This window comes from Haliotis rufescens, unplaced genomic scaffold (assembly GCF_023055435.1).
Source record: "Haliotis rufescens isolate VD_foot unplaced genomic scaffold, xgHalRufe1.0.p SCAF_17, whole genome shotgun sequence".
Taxonomy (NCBI): domain Eukaryota; kingdom Metazoa; phylum Mollusca; class Gastropoda; order Lepetellida; family Haliotidae; genus Haliotis; species Haliotis rufescens.
The window spans coordinates 15,313,708-15,332,949 of NW_025963857.1; the positions used below are offsets into that span (position 1 = coordinate 15,313,708).

The following is a 19,242-nucleotide window of genomic DNA, read 5'->3' on the forward strand; positions in this document are numbered from 1 at the left end:
TCATTACCAAGAGCACCGATCTACGCAATTGGGATACGATGACATGCATCAACCAAGTCAGCGAGCCTGACCACCCGATCATGTTAGTCGCCTTCGAACAAGCATGGGTTGTTGAAGGCCTATTCTAACCCGGATCTTCACGGGTATTTTTTCAATAATAAGGTACAATGAAATTCTGTATATGTCCATAATAAGTGTGTATAAGTAAATGGATAATGTATCCATACACGCCAATTAAATGGCTGCATATGGTTCTTTGATTTAATTAACTCTTTTACAAGTCTATATTTCAAGACATGTATTTGATATTCATAATAAATCCACAAAAGCTACACAATGGCGACAAAACGGTACCAGCATCACAGATACCAATAATACATGAGATCCATATAATTACTTTAAAGTTAAAACATGTATCTAAATAGAAAATTGGAAGGATACACTTCCGACATTTTTCGTATTTTGTTTTCGTTTGGAGAGAGAAGTTGTGATTGGTATCTGATGGGTGCAAACAGGTGTTCCCTTCCGCCCAGGCCTTACGGCAATGCTATAGCTCAAAATGAAACAAGCCTAGATGTTCAACAGGTTTAGGCTGAAATTTCCATCTCACTTGGGCTCCTTTTAAATTTAAATATAGTTTCTCGTTTTATCCAAAATAATGTATTTTCAGAGACTAAGCGTTTGTCTAACCGTGAAGTACAACTATCCAAAAGATCCCATGCATGTCTATATTTCTTCAGACAGCCTCTCCATGTTCCTCTCTATCTTTATCAAAAGACAAATGATTTAAATATTACAGCACTGGTGAATAGGTTATATGCGCATGTAAGCGTCGATCTACAATATCCTTTGCGCAAAATACATATATACTGATGAATTAACGTAGTAATACTACACAAATATATGCCCAGATGTATACATAAGTTTCATCTCGTGATCTTTATTCGTGCTTTTAGCTCTTTTTTCTACATTAGATTATGGGGTGTTACATCACACCAGAAAGCCAGGTCCAAATTCAAGTCATAATTTCATGGTCCGTCTTGTATGTTGGAAACCAATATCGCAACATGGCTGAATATTGCTAAACGTGGTATTTACCCGATTACTCACATAATTATTCCATTTTCTTCGTGCACGTTCTACAATCATCTACGATCACTATCTACAAGGAGGTATATCTATATTCATCCAATTGTACATACATATATGTCCACATACATAAGTATTAAGCAAGTCCCACATTCTTCCTTAAAAGATAAATGCTAAGCATTTCCTCTGTATGTATTTATATATGTAAAAATCGTTTTTATGACTACAGTGATTTTTGCAAGGCTACTCTCATAAATGTCATGACGCATTTGAGGCCAGGGTTCTTCTATACTCGCATTAATGTGCTGACTTATTGCGTTAATTTCATGATTTACAGTATTCATGAAGAACATTTCACGTGGGAAATATGACTATCGACTATTTTTTTTATATTTAGCTAGCCTTAAACGATCTATTGGTTTGATTTATTATTATGGTATCCACAAAATAAGAAGGATCCGTTTTTGTTGTTCTTTGTGAAACGCCGCACGTAGCAATATTCCAGTTATATGACGGTTGTCTGTAAATAATTGAGCCTGACCATCCGATCCCTTTAGTCGCCTCTTACGACAAGCATAGTCGCTATAACGGCAAGCATGGGTTGCTGTAAATCTATTCTTAACCGGATCTGCAAAGGTCAAGTTGGATTCAACTGATGTGTTAAGATGAAATAAAACTGAATTATATGTGCTGTTTACATATCAAAGTTTGCCAAATTGTTACAAAATGTTTGGCCACAGCAAGGCCACGTATTCACAACTTATTGTGGTAGGCACAGTATAACTCATGAGTCTGGACTGACGGAGGGCCGTATTCCTCCTTGTGGGTCACCTGCTTGGCAACATGAGAGGTATATATACATAATGTACATTATACATATAAATATTACATATTATTTCATTCATAGTGTATAGACATTTATATATATATATATATATCATGAGGTGGCTGGCAGCGTGTACTTTAATGATGCTGATACTGTACAGATAAGACATAATAATCATAAGGTCATATCTTGATGTTGTCTATAAGAGAGGTTCTTTTAATAAACATGTCGGAGATAGTTTGTGAAACATATTTTGCACTTTCTGGACAGGGGTTCAGGATATTTGCTAGGATTTTATTATCATTTTGGCAGATTTGGAGGTCTAGTGTTCGAAGAAGTATCTGCCTTTCGTTCTGATAATTTGGACAGTACAAAAGGAAGTGTTTCTCATCTTCTATCTTATTTAGGTTACATAATTTACATATTCTCTGGTCGACAGGCGTGTTAGTGTATCGGCCTCTTTCAATCTTCAGAATATGGCAACTGAGTCTTAATTTGGTTAAAGCTAATCTATGATCTTTACATTTTACAGCTGAAACATATTTCTTAAGTTCAAATTTATCTTTAATAAGACCTAGATGCCTAAGTTTGTGGGAGTTATCAGTGTTTACTTGGTCACTTTCAATGAGAAATATATTTCTAAATTTTGTTTGAAGAGCTTCATAGAATTTTGAGCAAGGGGCATTTTCACTGTTGGATTTGGGAAGTAGGTGTGCCATCATATATTTGATCGAGGATGTCCAGGACATTTTTTGTGAGGCCAAGAGAATATCCTCCTGGTTCGCATCGAATAAGAGCCTGTCACCATCCAAGCCTCTCAGGCGCTGGTAATATCTAAACATGGACATATATATTTGTAAAGTAAGAGGGTACATTCCTAATTCACTGAGGCATCCAATATTACTCGACTTTTTTGGTACTCCTAGAATCTGTTTTGCTATTTTGATAGTGATCTCATTACATAGTTGTTTTGACCAGTTATGATACATTTCATGTGAGGGTCTTAGAAGACTGCAGCCCCATACCTCGGCTCCATACGAGACGGGAAAACTGCAGGTGGTGAGGGCAGTTAAGTTGATGGTACAGACAGATAACAGAGATAATTTTACAAATGTGAAACCTCATTCCACAAAGGAAGAGGCGAAAGCTGAAACTTGGTGAGATTTGCAGAACAAAGGCACTTATTTCTAGTTTCTTACTGACTCTCGAGGATACATTTAATAAAAATTCGTGTGTGCGACACGGCCACCAGTCACTAAATTTGGGTCACAATCTTTCTGTCTTCTTTCATTTGTCATCTGAAATACCATCCCTTCGTGCATTTGTGCTTCCTGCTCAAGTTACCAAACACATCCTGTTTACGTACACCTGCAAGATATATATTACGCCGAGGAGAATTTACGATTCTACGTTGATACGACTAACTGCTGGCCTGGTACCACTAGCAACGATACAATGGCGTACAAAAACTTACAATAAGTCAAGCATCCGTCACTCGATTTCCATTTTGATTGATTGTTTGATTGATAGATTGATACATTGATAGATTGATACATTGATACATTGTGAGTGAGTGAGTGAGTGAGTGAGTGAGTGAGTGAGTGAGTGAGTGAGTGAGTGAGTGAGTGAGTGAGTGTTTCACTGGTATGTCCGGATCTGGGTACGGGTCACCGGCTTAGCGTCACCGATCTAGATATATCTATGCAGGAATAGGTCATCCATGCGGATAGCGTAATCTCGATTAATGTATTCAGGAACCTTTCGTGAAAAACATTTATTGAAAATGCTACCGAAGAATCAAACAAATTTAAGATTTGGCTTCTGTGGTGGAATCATTCTAATATTTCACATAACCATTAACGCACTTCTTGAATGTTGTCACGCCATTCATTCAGACAGATCTCGAAGATATGTTAATATCTATGCGAGGACAGCGGATTAGATATCGCGAGGCCGGTTCACAATCCGTAAAAGCCTGTGATATGCCATGAATAGCCCATTGCATCTCCTGTACAAAGACTTTCTTTTGTACGTGTTGTCACAGAGCCACAAACTTAGGTCAATGGATCAGATAAAAGCAGGACTGCTGGAATCGGTTGAGGTGAACTTCCCATGATATAAACTCCTACTTGACAACCGCTTTAAGAAAGTGCCGCCATTCATGTACACAGCCCTGTGGATGAATGAACGACCTAGCGAAGCCCGTAGCGCCACCTAGTGAGATATAATGGAAGAAGACCAACCGAGAGTTGAATCTTGCGTACTCCACTGCCATCTGCAGAACCTTGGTTAGCAATGGCACAGTGATTTATGAGAGTTTAAGTGAGTCGGATTTTACGCCGCCTTAGCAATATTACAGCAATATCACGGCGGGGGATTCCCACATTGTGCCTATGATATGCAGAGAATCGAACCTGGACTTTCGGCACGAGGAGCGAACGCTTTTACCACTAGGCAACGCCAGCGGCCTTGATCATATGATCAACCTAATGTGTTTTCATTTTTCAAATGTTAAAGTTTGCAATCACAGATAATATTTATCACCACTGTAAAATGCAAGGATATCAGCATATCATCACCATCACTATCACCATCATCATCATCATCATCATCACCATCATCATCGCCGTCACCATCATTATCATCCCCACCACCATCAGCACCAGCATCGCCACCGGTATCGTTATCACAGGTATATACGGTACTCCACACAGAGATTAACGAAGGGCATCTATTTGATCAGGGGTTAGTTAAATATCTATAGCAGCTGTGTGTCAGTACATCCAGTTTCTGTCAGTGCAGAAAAATACCAAGTCGGTCAGCTGTGAACACGGTTCTTCAGCATCGGACATCAGCTGTCCTTGACACGCACATTTCAGCGCATTTGAATGGATTTAACAACAAGTAAGGTCATCTTGAGCGGGACGGTTTTCGTAGGCAATAGATGGATAAGCATATGAACTATGATTCTCTTTAGGTAGAAACAGATCCACGATGTTCGACCTGGTAGAAGTGTGTAATCAAACCGCACAGCATTGGTCTTTGATTGACTGTGGCGTCAAAACAAAATCATTCATGTACTTGATCTGAATGTTCATCTTAATTGTTATGGATAGTCAAGGAGCCGTGATCCAGAGAACAGGGTGTCATTAGATACAAATGAAGTAATAATAGGATTACCAGAAAAACGGGGTATAACACCCAAGCCAATAGTGAGTGAGTGAGTGAGTGAGTGAGTGAGTTTGATTTTACGCCGCTTTTAGCATTATTCCAGCAATATCACGGCGGGGGACACCAGAAATGGGCTTCACACATTGTACCCATGTCGGGAATCGAACCCGGGTCTTCGGCGTGACGAGCGAACGCTTTAACCACTAGGCTACCCGACCGCCCCCCCCCCCCCCTCAAGCCAAAAACCTCCCCTCAGGAACACCAGAGTAAGTCAGTACAAGATTGAAAACTGCCCCATAAGTATGTATGACAGGCTAGTCGGGTATTGCTACTTGTATATGTGAAAACAAAGTTATTAAAATTAATAGCAAAACTGATGAAAGTCACCAATAAACGTGTATAACTGTTATATCGTCACTGCAAAAATAATGAGTGTTGTCTTTAGTATTAACATTCAAATACGTGATATCTGTATTAGCGATATTGTCTACGTTCCACCGGTGAGTAAGCGTTAGCCTTACTATCTCGTAGTATAAATTTTGCAAGAAATTGTATTTCTGAAGACATCACCATACAGTTTTTTACGATGCATCACGTCTGCACCAGCGCTTGATAACAGCCTTGTGTTTGGGTGTTTCAGTAGTTTAAATTGCTGTTATTGATGTTGTTGAATAAACTTTGATACTATGAACAATATAAGGTTATATGAGAGTATGACTTTAGAATGGTAACATGCGTTAATGTATATCAGATATAAATATATATATATATATAATAGGATGACATAAATAGAACAATGAGTAGTACGTCCAGATTAGTGTAAAGGCAACATTTAAAAGTAGATGAAAGAACACAATCGTCCGGAATACAATGTATAATTCTGGTGCACTTCCATGTGACGATATAGCATACAATAAGCTTTCGGGTCCCGTTTGGGTCGGTTTGGGTGGCAGCTTAGATATCCATAGAGTAGGTTCATCTCGGAATCTCCCATATAACTGGGGCTCCTCTTCAATTTAAATGGGGTTACTTGTTTCTTTCAAAACTATACAGTTTTAGAGACTAAGCATCAGTCTGAATAGATATCACCAGTTTGGAATTTGAAACTAATCTGTTTACAGTAACAGAACACTGTTTAAGTGCCATGTACAAATGAGAAAGTGGAATCCCGTCAATTAGGCGGACGAACCTTAAAATATTAATAAACATTAAAATAAGCAATATCGGGAAAATGTATATGCTTATACTATCTGGCAATAAACACCAAGATCACCTTCTACAAAAATAAGTTTTAAAAGCCGGTTGATATTCTTTTGCGTATTTGACGAGTATATAACTTTCGAAAGTATAAATCCTTTTCCTATACTCAGACGTTCCTGAGCCCTGCGCTTTCCTAATTATTTTGACTAAAATTATTACCGTTATCATTGTATTTGTTAATGGGAAATACGCGCCGATCAAGTACGTGCCATAAATTAAAGCGACATTGTTCGATTCCGAACTCATCACGAGACTGTATTTATGAATCACTGTCAAATAGTGGTGACATATAGTGGAAACAATACGCGAATTCGCGCATGCACAGAACGGAAAATTTGGACAAGGCATTAAGCAATCCGCATGCGCACAACGATTGCTTTCAGTACTTCCGCTAAGCGCTTCGAGTACAGCGTCAAACTCGGGCCTGTAATCTAACACGCGAGAACTGACCAATGAAATCTGAGAAGTAGGAATACCGGTAGACGCTGTTGCTTGATTGACAATGCCAATCAAGAAAGGGAGGAGCTTGATGATATCGTTCTCTCCCAGTAAATTCCGATGTCAAATAACGACGTTATTTGGACGGAAAAACGATGGTTTGAAAGCGTCCAAATAACGTCGTTTTTCCGTCCAATGACCATATACGGAAAAAAACGACGTTTTCGTGTTTGCAGTGTTTGTTGTTTTTGCCGCACTCAGCAATATTCCAGCTGTATGACTGTGTACATAATCGAGTCTGGATCACACAATCCAGTGATTAACATCGTGAGCATCGATCTACACCATCGGGATACGTTGACATGCATCAAACAAGTCTGCGAGCCTGGCCACCCAATACCGTTAGTCGCCTCGCAATTGTATCCATGCAATGGAGAAGTTATTCGATGAAAACGTTGCATATGATCACAGGGGATATAAATTGTCAATGCAAGATAATAACCAACCTAGATTTTCCACTTGGTGTGAAGGGCAAAATAGCTGCGGAAATTCTATGAATGGACTACTGAAAATCAGTGATGACACCAGGTGTTCGCGAAAAAGGTAAGCATGTCCTGCCCTACTGGTAGCACCCGCCATTCATACAATCTGCATAAAAAAGTAAATATTTATTGCCTGACAACACCATTATGCCAGTGAAAAAAGGATAATGCTCAAATGGCAAAAAAGGTGTGGTATGATCACATTATGACAACAATGAAGACGTATGTGATTACAAGGGAGTAGTTATATGGAGGAGGAAGCGTGTTTTCGTCGCATGGGAGAAGTATTTGACGTCTCATTGTAAAACATATAATCCACGCCAGTTTGCCGTGTCTGGAAGTCGGAAGTGGTGCAGGTCTGAGACGTTTGCAACTTTGGTGAAACCCACAAGCACGGGTATGGTTCGGTGATGACAGACCAAGAAGTATAACCATGGCGAATCAGGGATTCGAACCCATCATCGGATTCTGGCATGACAAACTGTATACACCGTATAAACGGCGCCTTGAACGACTTGTCCATCTGTCGATAAGAGGTAAGTATGACGAAGGGGAGCAGCGTAGCCAGCTCGCATGCATGTCTGTTATATATAGACTGATGGATCGGACGAACAATCAAAACATCATTGTACAGAACAATCGTTGATTGCATCTGAGAGCAAGGCATCACTTTGGCTGAAAACTGATGATAACGCTTTGTTTTGTCTGTATTGTACAACCTAATTCCGTCTAAAGCCACAGTGTACTTAATTCCAACTGTGTTGGAACTAATGTTGGAACTATGTATAACTACAAGTAACTAAGACCCGTGAAGATCCGAGTTAGACGAGGTCTTCAGCAACCCAAGCTTGCCTTAGAAGGTGACAACGCTTGGCGACTAACGGGATCGGGTGGTCAGGCTCGCTGACTTGGTTGATGCATGTCATCGTATCCCAATTGCGTGGATCGATGCTCATGATGTCAATCACTGGATTGTCTGGTCCAGACTCGATTATTTACAGACCGCCGTCAAATAGCTGGAATATTGCTTAGCCCGGCGTTCTGAATACTATTGAGGCCTTGAAAGATGTATTCCTGATCAAACAACTTTTGAGCAAGAGTCGGATTACGTTCTTTCATTGAGTAAATATGAATATTAAAGCAATATAACGGCAGGGGACACCAGAAATGGACTTCACACATTGTACCCATGTGGGGAATGGAGCCCGGGTCTTCGGTATGACGAGCGAACGCTTTAACCACTAGGCTACCCCCCCCCCCCCCCCCCCCCACCCCAACCCGACGCTCTTTGAAATCTTCGGAGAAAGAGTATCTCGATTGTACCCAAACCGTTGTGAAATGTAGACACCATAGTCTGGAGCTGCAGGAATACTGCAAGGGTGAGTTCACTGTTGTAAAGTTGAATAAAAGTGACAAAACCCTTTTCATATTCATAAGAAATATCTGCTGAAAGCAACGTCGAGTGTACGTCTCCGATTATATAATGAGCTAATGATCATGAATCACTATGAAACACTCATCCCTATTGTCATAGTCTTGTGTAGAGGTTTTGGCACTCTGCAATTATACATAGATCCAAATAATAGTTGAGACTGTCTCATTGGTCTCTTTTATTTCTAGTTCAGGTGCATTCGTCACCACTCGCCCCTTTCCGTAACCTGCAAGAAGACGCTATTCGGCTTGTCCCGGAATAACACGAGTTGGTCACGAATGGTTCAGGTGGGAAGCCAGTGGGAAGAATTGGCTGTAACGACATCAGACATCAAATCATCGATTTACCTGAACCTTCAGTTAAACTTCTTGGCCAAATCCCCTTGTTATTGCCACTCCGAGCAGAAATTCCGAATCCCATGCATAAAGAAACAGATGACCCAGAAAGGGAGCACAATTGTTGCCCATGGGGATGCCAACTTCTTGGATCAATGTCCTACCCCCTAATTTTACATAGATGTTTTCAATGATTTTGTTTGTTTGTTTAACGCCGAGCTCAGCAATATTCCAGCTATATGACGGCGGTCTGTAAATAGTAGTCAGGTGTATTCTACATTATGACAATAGAGTTAGGTGTATTCAGATGGCCATATTTGTAAGTACTGATCTTGTAATATGTTTGACTCAATGCATCTACGTGAATGACACAATGCATCTACGTGAATGGACAGAGTTAAAACAATATGAATGCCATATATACGCCAATCCAGTCTTAATAAATATATTGTGTGAAGCCCATTTCTGGTGTCCCCCGCCGTGATATTGCTGGAATATTGCTAAATGCGGCGTAAAACAATACTCACTCACTTAATAAATATAGCTATATTTGGCAATAACAATATATTTGCATAACCTTCAGCACGATTACCATCTAAAAACAATTTGAACAACATACACGAGACTTGTTGATTTTCCTCACACGATATAGGCCCACGTACGTGCATATATTTGGATATAAACGGGTTTGTGCCCAGTTCCCCGTACATCATATCTGATGGATAGCTCTTTTTAAAAAAAGGAAGACGAGTGGATACAAGAGACAAATGATGTATCTCAGACCACGGTGTCAGGTTTTTACCTCATTTTTCGCCATGATTTTGGAGTACATTCCTGTCTCATTATCGAATCAAGTATATCATTCATTTTACGTCCGCTTACAACGGAACGTATCCTCTGGTGATTTGGACACGAAGGAATAATTGTCTTCAAGTACAGACCACTACTTGTAGAGAGATAATTGATGCCATAAGCTTTACTCTGTTAACTGTGATAAACCTGATATACGTAAGCTCTTTATATAAACAAGCAGCTGTATGGCATCAGTCAGGTGAGAGAGTAGATGTGGGAGAGCGAAACCGAAACTTACGGCGTGGTGAGTTAACGCTTAAACCACAAGCACAATTCAACTCTCCATGAGTTCCATGTGACCGGCAGACAGCCAGCATAGTACCTCTACCACAGGCCAGCGCCATGTGACGATTCGTCACATCTTTCACAGTCCATTCAGGATATTGCATAATTATGCTTTTCATCCGTTTCATGTTTGACAATTCTACACATTTTGATAAACAAATATCAAAGAATAGTTACGGTTCATTAAGAAAGTATCCTGAAACGTAAAAATCTACTTGTTTTGGCCTAGTTATCCTTTGTTTACATTGGTTGTACGGCTCCACGTGCTGTCATCGAAGCCCAACGGAGAGCTAGCGATACGGTCACTTTGATGTATAAATATATATTCTCATGCAACTCACTGTCGCAGTTGTGGTAGCATATCTATATAATCATGCAACACAATATGTAAAGCACCCCCAAAATCTTGCATTAGTCCGATCTATAGTGATTTCTGGAAAAGCGCGTCTGTTTACAAACAAGAGAAAAGTCCGGTCACGTGATATGCAAATTAGCCTGTGGCAGTGGTGTTATGCTGAGTCACCACTGCGCCGGGGTGTGGCACAACTCACCGACAAGAACTACTTTTTTTAACTGAAATTACATCGTTTAATATTTTAATACTCAATTGAAACCTCAAAGCGTTTACAAGGTTATGGTAGGTATCAAATCAAATATAACACACCTCGGCTTCTGTAGCAAGGATGCTGTAACTGGCGACTTATACAAGAAGATCAAGAATACAAAAGCGACAAAAAGCACTCCCATATTCCTTACTCTGCTAAAGGGAGAGTCCATTGTACGATTTCAAATATCTAGCAATGTGTTTTTTAACCACTATCAAATATCGATCATACCATTGAAAAAATATGTTTTAATCAATCTTTCACAAGGCGACACGGTTTCATAGAACTGACTTCGATAATCAATTGCAACAGATCGTGGATTACAAAAAATCATACAGCTCTAATTGATTTTTAGCCCCGTTAAACTTATGAGCTTAACACAAACTGGCATGTCTGATATATATGGATATTTATGTAAAATTGTATAGATAAGTGTATGTATCTAAAAGCCCACTGGAAATATGTTATTAAACCAACAAACTGAGATTAATTTAAGAACACATTATGTTATAGTCGGAATCGTACAACTGACTCAGCTTATAGCAGAGATTTCGTTTGATGATGAAAGTATTTTGTCGCTTTTATTAAGCAGTACACCTTTTTCGACCCGTGAAAATCCGGGATAGAATAGGTGTTTAGCAACCGCTGATTGCCGTAAGAGGCGACTAACAGAATCGGGTTGTCAGATTTGCTGACTTGGTTGATGCATGTCATCGTATCCCAATTGCGTCGATCGATGCTCATGTTATCAATCACTGGATTTCTGGCCCAGACACGATAATTTGACCGCCGTCATATAGCTGGAATAATACTGAGTGCGGCGTTCAACAACAAACAAACAAGCAAACAGTACCCTTTCCTTTGCTCTAAGGTTTGGGTCCATTAATGTTAACAGAGTTAACTTCTTGGTTGATCAGAAAAAGCTGGATTCCAATGTTGGATGTGAAACTTGAGTAAATTGAACAACTTCACACGATAATGGATGACCCAAGTAATCAACTATACATAGCATAATCACACTTAATCCTTCGTATTACAAAACACAATCAATACATCAAGCCTGTGAAAAAGAGAAAAAACCCAACAACTTCGACACAATGAATTAAAGAGCTATGATTGGGACCATTATACCACGTCGTGTAATACAATGTATCGACTCACCCATCTTCGAATTGTGAGTGTGACGAACTATGAACAGAAACATCTGCCGTGAAGTACCATCGTCTTAAACTTCAAAGAGAGACAATCACGTTTGAAGTAATAAGGGCCCTTTGTATATATATTTTAACCAAATAATAATTAAAACGTGTACAGAGATAACTAAAAAACGACCGTTTCTGTAACACCTTGTCGGCAATAACGATCTTTCTGCCTGGGCATAGACAGTCCCAACACGTCTTCAGTCCGAAGTAGGCAGCCAGAAAGGGGAGCAATTGGCGATCAAGATGAGGTTGAATAACACCCAGTCAGAACCTAAAGCTGGGTTCGGTCGCTTCAAATCAAAGGCAGATTGCGCCACTGATTAATGTTTGGGATCTCTGTGAATACTTCCGGCTTTTCTAAACTCTGGAACATGGTTGCCATGGATCTTGCAGGAACAAGTACCAGCTTAGCGAACCGCCTTGTCACCATGCCTACGCATGCTTTGTCGGTATCTGGCTCTCACGACCACCTGATTATAAATATTGGCATACAATACAATATGTTTGCATTATCGTCATATGCGGAAGCTGGCGTCTTTAATTAAATCCATGAAAACCAACCAAGTCAACTTGACCATTTTGCAACAAACATCCCTCGCTTGTTGCAATCCCAGACCTGCATACATTTTGTCATATTGAAATCCTAATCACCTGAGTAATGTCTGAGAAGAAGTCCATTTTCAGTGATTGCTTTACATGATTAGTTAATGGTCTACCTGATTCAAAACGTGGATTAGCTAGGCTTTAGTTTGTAATCCAGTAGGTTTATCACCGGATTGTCAAACCTGGCAGTCTTGATAAAGCAATTGATCATTGGTTTTTATATTAGCATCCCTAGTTAGACCGATATCGTTGGTTTGACATGATGAGAATAATAATAACTCTTACGAAAGCCTCAATGCATGGTTGAGATGACACACGTCGGAGCAACAATTCTGCTTTCAGAAAATATTTGTTATGATTTTGGTCACTTGTATTTATACGTGGTGAACACGTCGCTCGGGTTAAAAAAAACCCATCGCCCTAGCGTTAATTTGTTATTTCATTTATCCCGGGGATATTCAGATTGTTTCATTTTAGTCAAACCGCGAGCCTGGCCGTCCTTGGCCGCATAGTAGGTTGCTGAGACAGGATATACGCGTGGTCAACCCGTTGGCACCATTGTAGCAGCTATAGTGTCATGATGGGATTCGAACCATGCACCTTCTGATCTGAGGTAGGTCGCCTTGTCCAGATGACTAAAGACGTTAATCTTGTCAACCAGTTGACATTGTCATGACTCCATCACCATGTCCTGTTTTAGTAACTCGGATCCCCATTATCGAATTAATGACCTATTGTGATGTTTCTCATAATTTAGACTCTTTGGTTTTGTTACTGATCACATACATTCTTTATGTACGTAATGCATCGTTTTCGACTTCACAACCACAATGCAACATACACTGGCCCCTCGTCTCATACTATTCGGGATCTTTATGTGTGCTAACTGCGTTGGGGTTTGGAGGTAAAATGGGGTTTCAAAATCATTGAACTTATATAGCCATGTGTGTGTGTGTGTGTGTGTGTGTGTGTGTGTGTGTGTGTGTGTGTGTGTGTGTGTGCGTGTGTACTAGTTCGAACTAATGCCGGTTGTATCCCTCTGAGATACCGCAGTTTAACATTATACAGCATTAGACACAGTATACTGACTCCGAGTCGAACAGACCGCGTTTTATTCGAGCACCAGGCAGGGTAACAACAAGTACCATTTTTTTTAACGGCATTTGGTATGACGAGGCGTAGAAAGAACCACTGAGTTTCCGCTCTCAGTTCATACGCTCTATCCACCAGACCACGGGGGCGGTATCATTGCGTTGACCACAATCATGTTGAATAAAAAGAGACATGCAATTTGCACCATTGATTATACAGAGTCAGTTTTCAATCTCCCGGGGAAAGACCATTTTATATTTTGAAATGAAAGTAAATGCTATTCTGTCGTATGAAGTTACCTGTTGTTGTAATCACCCACTCTGGAAGGCAAATTCAATTTCCTATCTGCATGTATAACAACTTTAAACTGGGTAATTGAAAGTAGCTCTCGATGAATTTACATGCAATTTTAGCTTTCGTATGATTTTTTTTACAACTTTGAACTGTTGAATTGAAAGTAGCTCTCGATGAATTTAGCTTTTGTATGATTCTTTCCTATGGGAATAGAATACATGTTTATTTAAAACATTTTGATTGACATCATTCAAAAAATGTGGTAGATGAATAAAAATGAAATAAAGCGAATGAATATGATTGCATAACATTGTATATATATTCAAACTGAAGTAAACCCAAACACGTTACACATTGATAATCAGTTAGAACACCATGAATTTTAGATACCACGGAGATGGATTCTTATGCTAATGTCAGAAAGTTACCTGTGCTCTTGTTCCATGGTTGTATCCATTGCAAATCAGACATGATCTACACATAGCAACCGAGTCCCATTTGATTAATCATGATACTGGACTGGTTAATTCTGTCAGCGGTTAAAATGTCTAAAATCTTGAAGTGCTTATGATATTGGCTGGCAATTTTTTATGGTCATAAGAAAATAGAAGTGTAATGAGCTTGACTTCCAGCTGAACTAGCAGAAACATGTCGGACAACTGATCCATCTACAAGATGTCTCAACTGGCATACTGAAATAAGCCGACAGTACTCATTAGCTAGCTCGACAGTCGGGACATACGAATATGTTCTGGAAATAAATACATTCCAGATACCGAGATAAAAACGATGTACGACTTCTTAAGGAGATCCACGGTCGATCTTTTACAAAACGCTTAGAACTCAGACAGGCCACTAAGCAATCCATGCACAGGGCCCTTTAATTTACTGTTATCATCAGGCATAGAGCCATGTACCTATATCGCCCACAGATATATGCTTTGCAAAGGTAGAAGATTTCATGATGCAATTGTACAAAAAACGATGTACCTCTCGGCTTACCTGTACCCTGGAATTAGTGTGTCGTTTAGAGCTCCAGTCAGACCCATTGCGAGCATTCCTTTCCAGGTTTTTAGGTAAAGTACTTATGAATAATATCCTCCCAATCAGACAGTAGAGCACAGCGGCAATGATGAAAGGAATGACATAAAAAATAATAAGGTCTGTCATGTAATAGACAAGGTACGAGTCTCGTCGCAAGCGGAAGTCACATTTTTCAATTGTAAGTCCATTCAACTGTTGGATGGACTGCACATCCGTGAGCCCCAGCCATGGACAACAGTACGTCAGAGTCATTAGCCATAGACAGCCTATGATCCGTTTGGCTCGGGACACCGTACAAATAGTTTGAGCCCTCATGGGGTGGCATATCGCAATATAACGCTCGATAGTGAACGCAGTGATTGACAACGACGAGGCATTTACTCCAACATACTGAAAAAATATCAAAATTGAACACAGAGCCCTTCCAAAGGGCCATTCGTTTACTTGAAAGAAAGGTTCCGGAATGGATGGTAAAGTTGCCGAAAGCAGGACAATGCAATCGGCCACTGCGAGGCTCAGAAGGTAGCAATTTGTCGTGGTATGCATGCTCCGTGTACGCGCGATCACAATCACTACCAACGTATTGCCAACAAAGCCAACGATGAACACGATGGCACTTAATGTTGCTGCTATAATCCTAAAATCAGCGGAATAGTACATAGGAAGAGCAAGGGTCTTGGTTGAGTTGGCATCCAGAGACTCATTTTGGTCCATATCCGAGTGGTGGACCGAATAGTCGGTCGGGGTCTGGTTAATGGGAAAACTGTGATTAAAGGTCGCCTGGTAGGACCCTTGGACCCGTCCCTCCATCTCCATCACCATGTGCTGGGTTGCTCGTATACGTTACTGCTAGTCATCCTCTGGCGAGAACAGCGATGAGCTTCCCTGTAACTATCGAAGTGTCTGGAGTTGAATGAAGCTCTGATCTGCTGAATGCTCGCTCCCACACACCGGAGCGACTAGTGGCTGCGAAGCAAGCTGCGTCGCAATGAGAGCTCCAGCGAGACAGCGTTCCTTGAGAGGCCGATCGCATTGGACGAATCACAAAACATTGGAGGAAGTTATTTACTGGACGCCTGAAATGCGAGGTATCAAACGTATTAATTTCACGATAACAAATTCTGGATGCGATCCAGTGTTACTAACGGGTTTACCAATTACTATATCAAAACAACAACTGCTTTTCTGAAGAGCTGGCTCTGGTAGTAGTTGTAAAAATTAGTTACTTCTGATTGAATAGTTAACAGAGACTAATTTCTTCAGTATGTTTTTTTTATCATGGCGGGAGCTAATTGTATTGATATGTCTTTGTGATAATCAATTATGAATGTTAATTCTGTTGCACTTTACCTAATCACCTGTCTAAATCAGTTTCTAGCATCATCGACCGACGGAAGGATTTATCGTTTTAGGAAATGCCTGACTTAACTATAGGTTACTATTTGTGTCGATAAAACGGTAAATACGAGACAGTTACGCATTGTCCCCTGTAATTACCTGGAGGTCTATAAGCGTTGTACAATACAACACCGTCTCAATTACAGGGTGAGTGGGTATATCGCGTGAGCTATTGTTATAATCCTTGTCGATGGTCTTGGGAAATATCAAGACTAATGCCTACGTAGACGCACGGTGAAACCCAAATTACATGACATATATATATATATATATATATATATATATTATAAGTTTGCCGCTTTGAACAATATCATATCACCGCGTGTCAGTATATAATGTTAGTGGGAGGGAAGGGGTCTTCTACGGGGGTACAGAGTAGATTCCCAGAACATCTATGTTGGTGGGTTCAAATTCCTGATTCGCCCGATGCTGGTGTGTTTAATGAAGTGCTGAACGTTTAAGATCAATACTTTTCTCCTCTAACTTCAAGCTGACACACCATGATATAACTGAAATACTGTTCAAAGCGGCGTTAAACCGAACTCTCTCACTAATGTGGTGGAACGCCCGAAGTAGTGGTCTTAGAAGTTTACCATTTGCCGGAAGCCGACGAATATGGGTATGGTACTGACAACCCAAGAATCATGATGAGTGCGAATCTGGGATACTCATGAGTCTGGCAAGCCTGTGAGAGTCAACTATGCACTGGGAATTGATTTAACGTGCGCAGTGTTATGGCGGTATGGTGTGGTTAAATGGCTGTCACTCACAGGGACCGCCTCCGTGGTCCAGCGGTAGAGCGTCCATCCGGAGAGCGGAAGGTCCGGGGTTCGATTCCCGGCCGCGTCATACCAGAAGACGTTAAAAAGATGGTACTTGTTGTAACCTTGCCTGGCGCTCTCGATTAAGGGGCTTCAACAAGGACTGGTCGGTTCGGAGTCAGTATTCTGTGTCTTAGTGGGGTATTCATGTTAAACTGCGACATGGTATTTCAGTGGACTTGCACTACAAAATCAGCATCAGTCCGGACTAGTACAAGCAGCCACACACACGTGGGTGCACGTCGCTGTTTATGTGCAATACTCTTGGACGCGACGTTAAACCCCTTTTTACCTCACCTCATGACGCCGAGGAGGAGAAACAACCCCTGCATTGATATTTGAGCTTATTTAACGTATACATAAATAGTACAAGAGCCACGAAAATGTTAGCTGCCTCGTGTGTTACTGATGTCGGCTACTGATATTTTAACTTACCTCGGGATATGGATAGTTACGATCCATCATTTCTGCGCTCACCAGAAATCTAATATTCCTGAGATCATGCAGAATTATGCATCCGAAGTTTCGTCAAATGTGTTGCTTATTACCAGAGTTACTATGATGACGTTTCTTTAATGGTCGTCGACCGACGTCTAACATCTCCAACGTCACATAAAACAATGTTGCCGCTTTTAGCAATATTCCAGCAATAACACGACGGGGATACTAGAAATGGGCTTCACACATTGTACACATGTGGGGAATCGAACCCGGGCCTTAAGCGTGACGAGCGAACGCTTTAAGCTCAAGGCCAACCAACCGTTCCTGAGCGAATATTCAGTATGAAGTCTCTCGCGTGTGTAACGACCATATGGTTGAGGAAGCAGTTATACAAATATTGATCCCGACAGATACATTTTATAAAAGAGGCTTGCTTGTGTAATATTACATCAATGATCTGTTCCAGTGATAAACAGTTAAAGCTCTTTAATCACGTTAACCCCTTAACACTGCGTTCCACATCATTAATGTTTGGACGTCTATATGTTTGTTTCTTGGTTACTGTACCTGGTGTGCTGGCTGCCGGTAAATAACCGATTCTAGGTCAGACAATCCAGCGATCGATATGAGCAACGATCCACGCAATCGGGGTACGATTCTACGCAATCAACCAAGTCAAAGTGATTGAAAATCCGATTAATTAAATCTTCTCTTTCGACAAGCATTGGTTTGGGGTCCTATTCTAACCAGGAATCTCCACGGGGCGGAACGTCCCCCCCACAAATGTAAAGTCCAGATTAAGGAGGTACCACTGTATCGAAAAGCGTTATCTTGATAGTCAAGATATCTGGCTACACATATGTGAAATATAATATGTGATGACATGCACTTCGTGTTCATATCAGTGTGACTGTTATTTTACCTTAAACACTGACAGCTGTCATTGTTTATTATCATATTCGTGACTGAAGTGAATCGGCAAATATTTACTTTATGGTTATGATATTACTCTGTCTATAAGAAATAGTGCACCACACACAGCCAACGGTACATATAAAATACAAGACACAATGGCTGATTGATGCCCATTTAAACTGTCACAGCATACAATGTAAGTGTACAGCTGTCGACAGCAGTCTGCTGAACAGACTCGCACAGCTCGACAGAGGCTGAAGGTAGTATGTGTGCTAACCAGCTGTTGATGTGTACTGTGGGAATATTGCTCACTAGTATTGCGGTAGTCAAGATAACTCTCAAGCACATTTGTATATATTTACAGGTGATACCACAGAGGCCATTTGCAGACCATGGCCAGAGCTGTATGACGAAGATATCTGTTATTTTATCGTCTTCTACGTGTACTGACATTTTCATTTTGCCAGTTATTTCTACAGCTGTAGGAAGACTTCTGTTGTTTTATCTTCTTTTGCTCAATATTAATCTTAGTAGCTTCTGGTTTGATATAAATATTAATATCCATATCCGATAGAATTTTCCGGATAAAGCAGAGTC

At 40.5% G+C, this 19,242-nt stretch overlaps 1 protein-coding gene across 4 annotated transcripts in view; it reads right to left on the reverse strand.

The window, feature by feature from the left end:
- LOC124140881 (thyrotropin-releasing hormone receptor-like) overlaps positions 1-16,047 on the reverse strand; it is a 110,656-nt gene extending 94,609 nt beyond the window's left edge. For 3 of the 4 annotated variants that reach the window (XM_046508700.2, XM_046508697.2, XM_046508699.2), the window contains exon 1: positions 15,017-16,047. In XM_046508700.2, the coding sequence (XP_046364656.1) occupies positions 15,017-15,892 (876 nt within the window). In that variant the 5' untranslated portion in view covers positions 15,893-16,047. The remainder of the gene's footprint in view (positions 1-15,016) is intronic. The other variant, XM_046508698.2, reaches the window with a different exon arrangement.
- Positions 16,048-19,242: the final 3,195 nt, after the last annotated feature.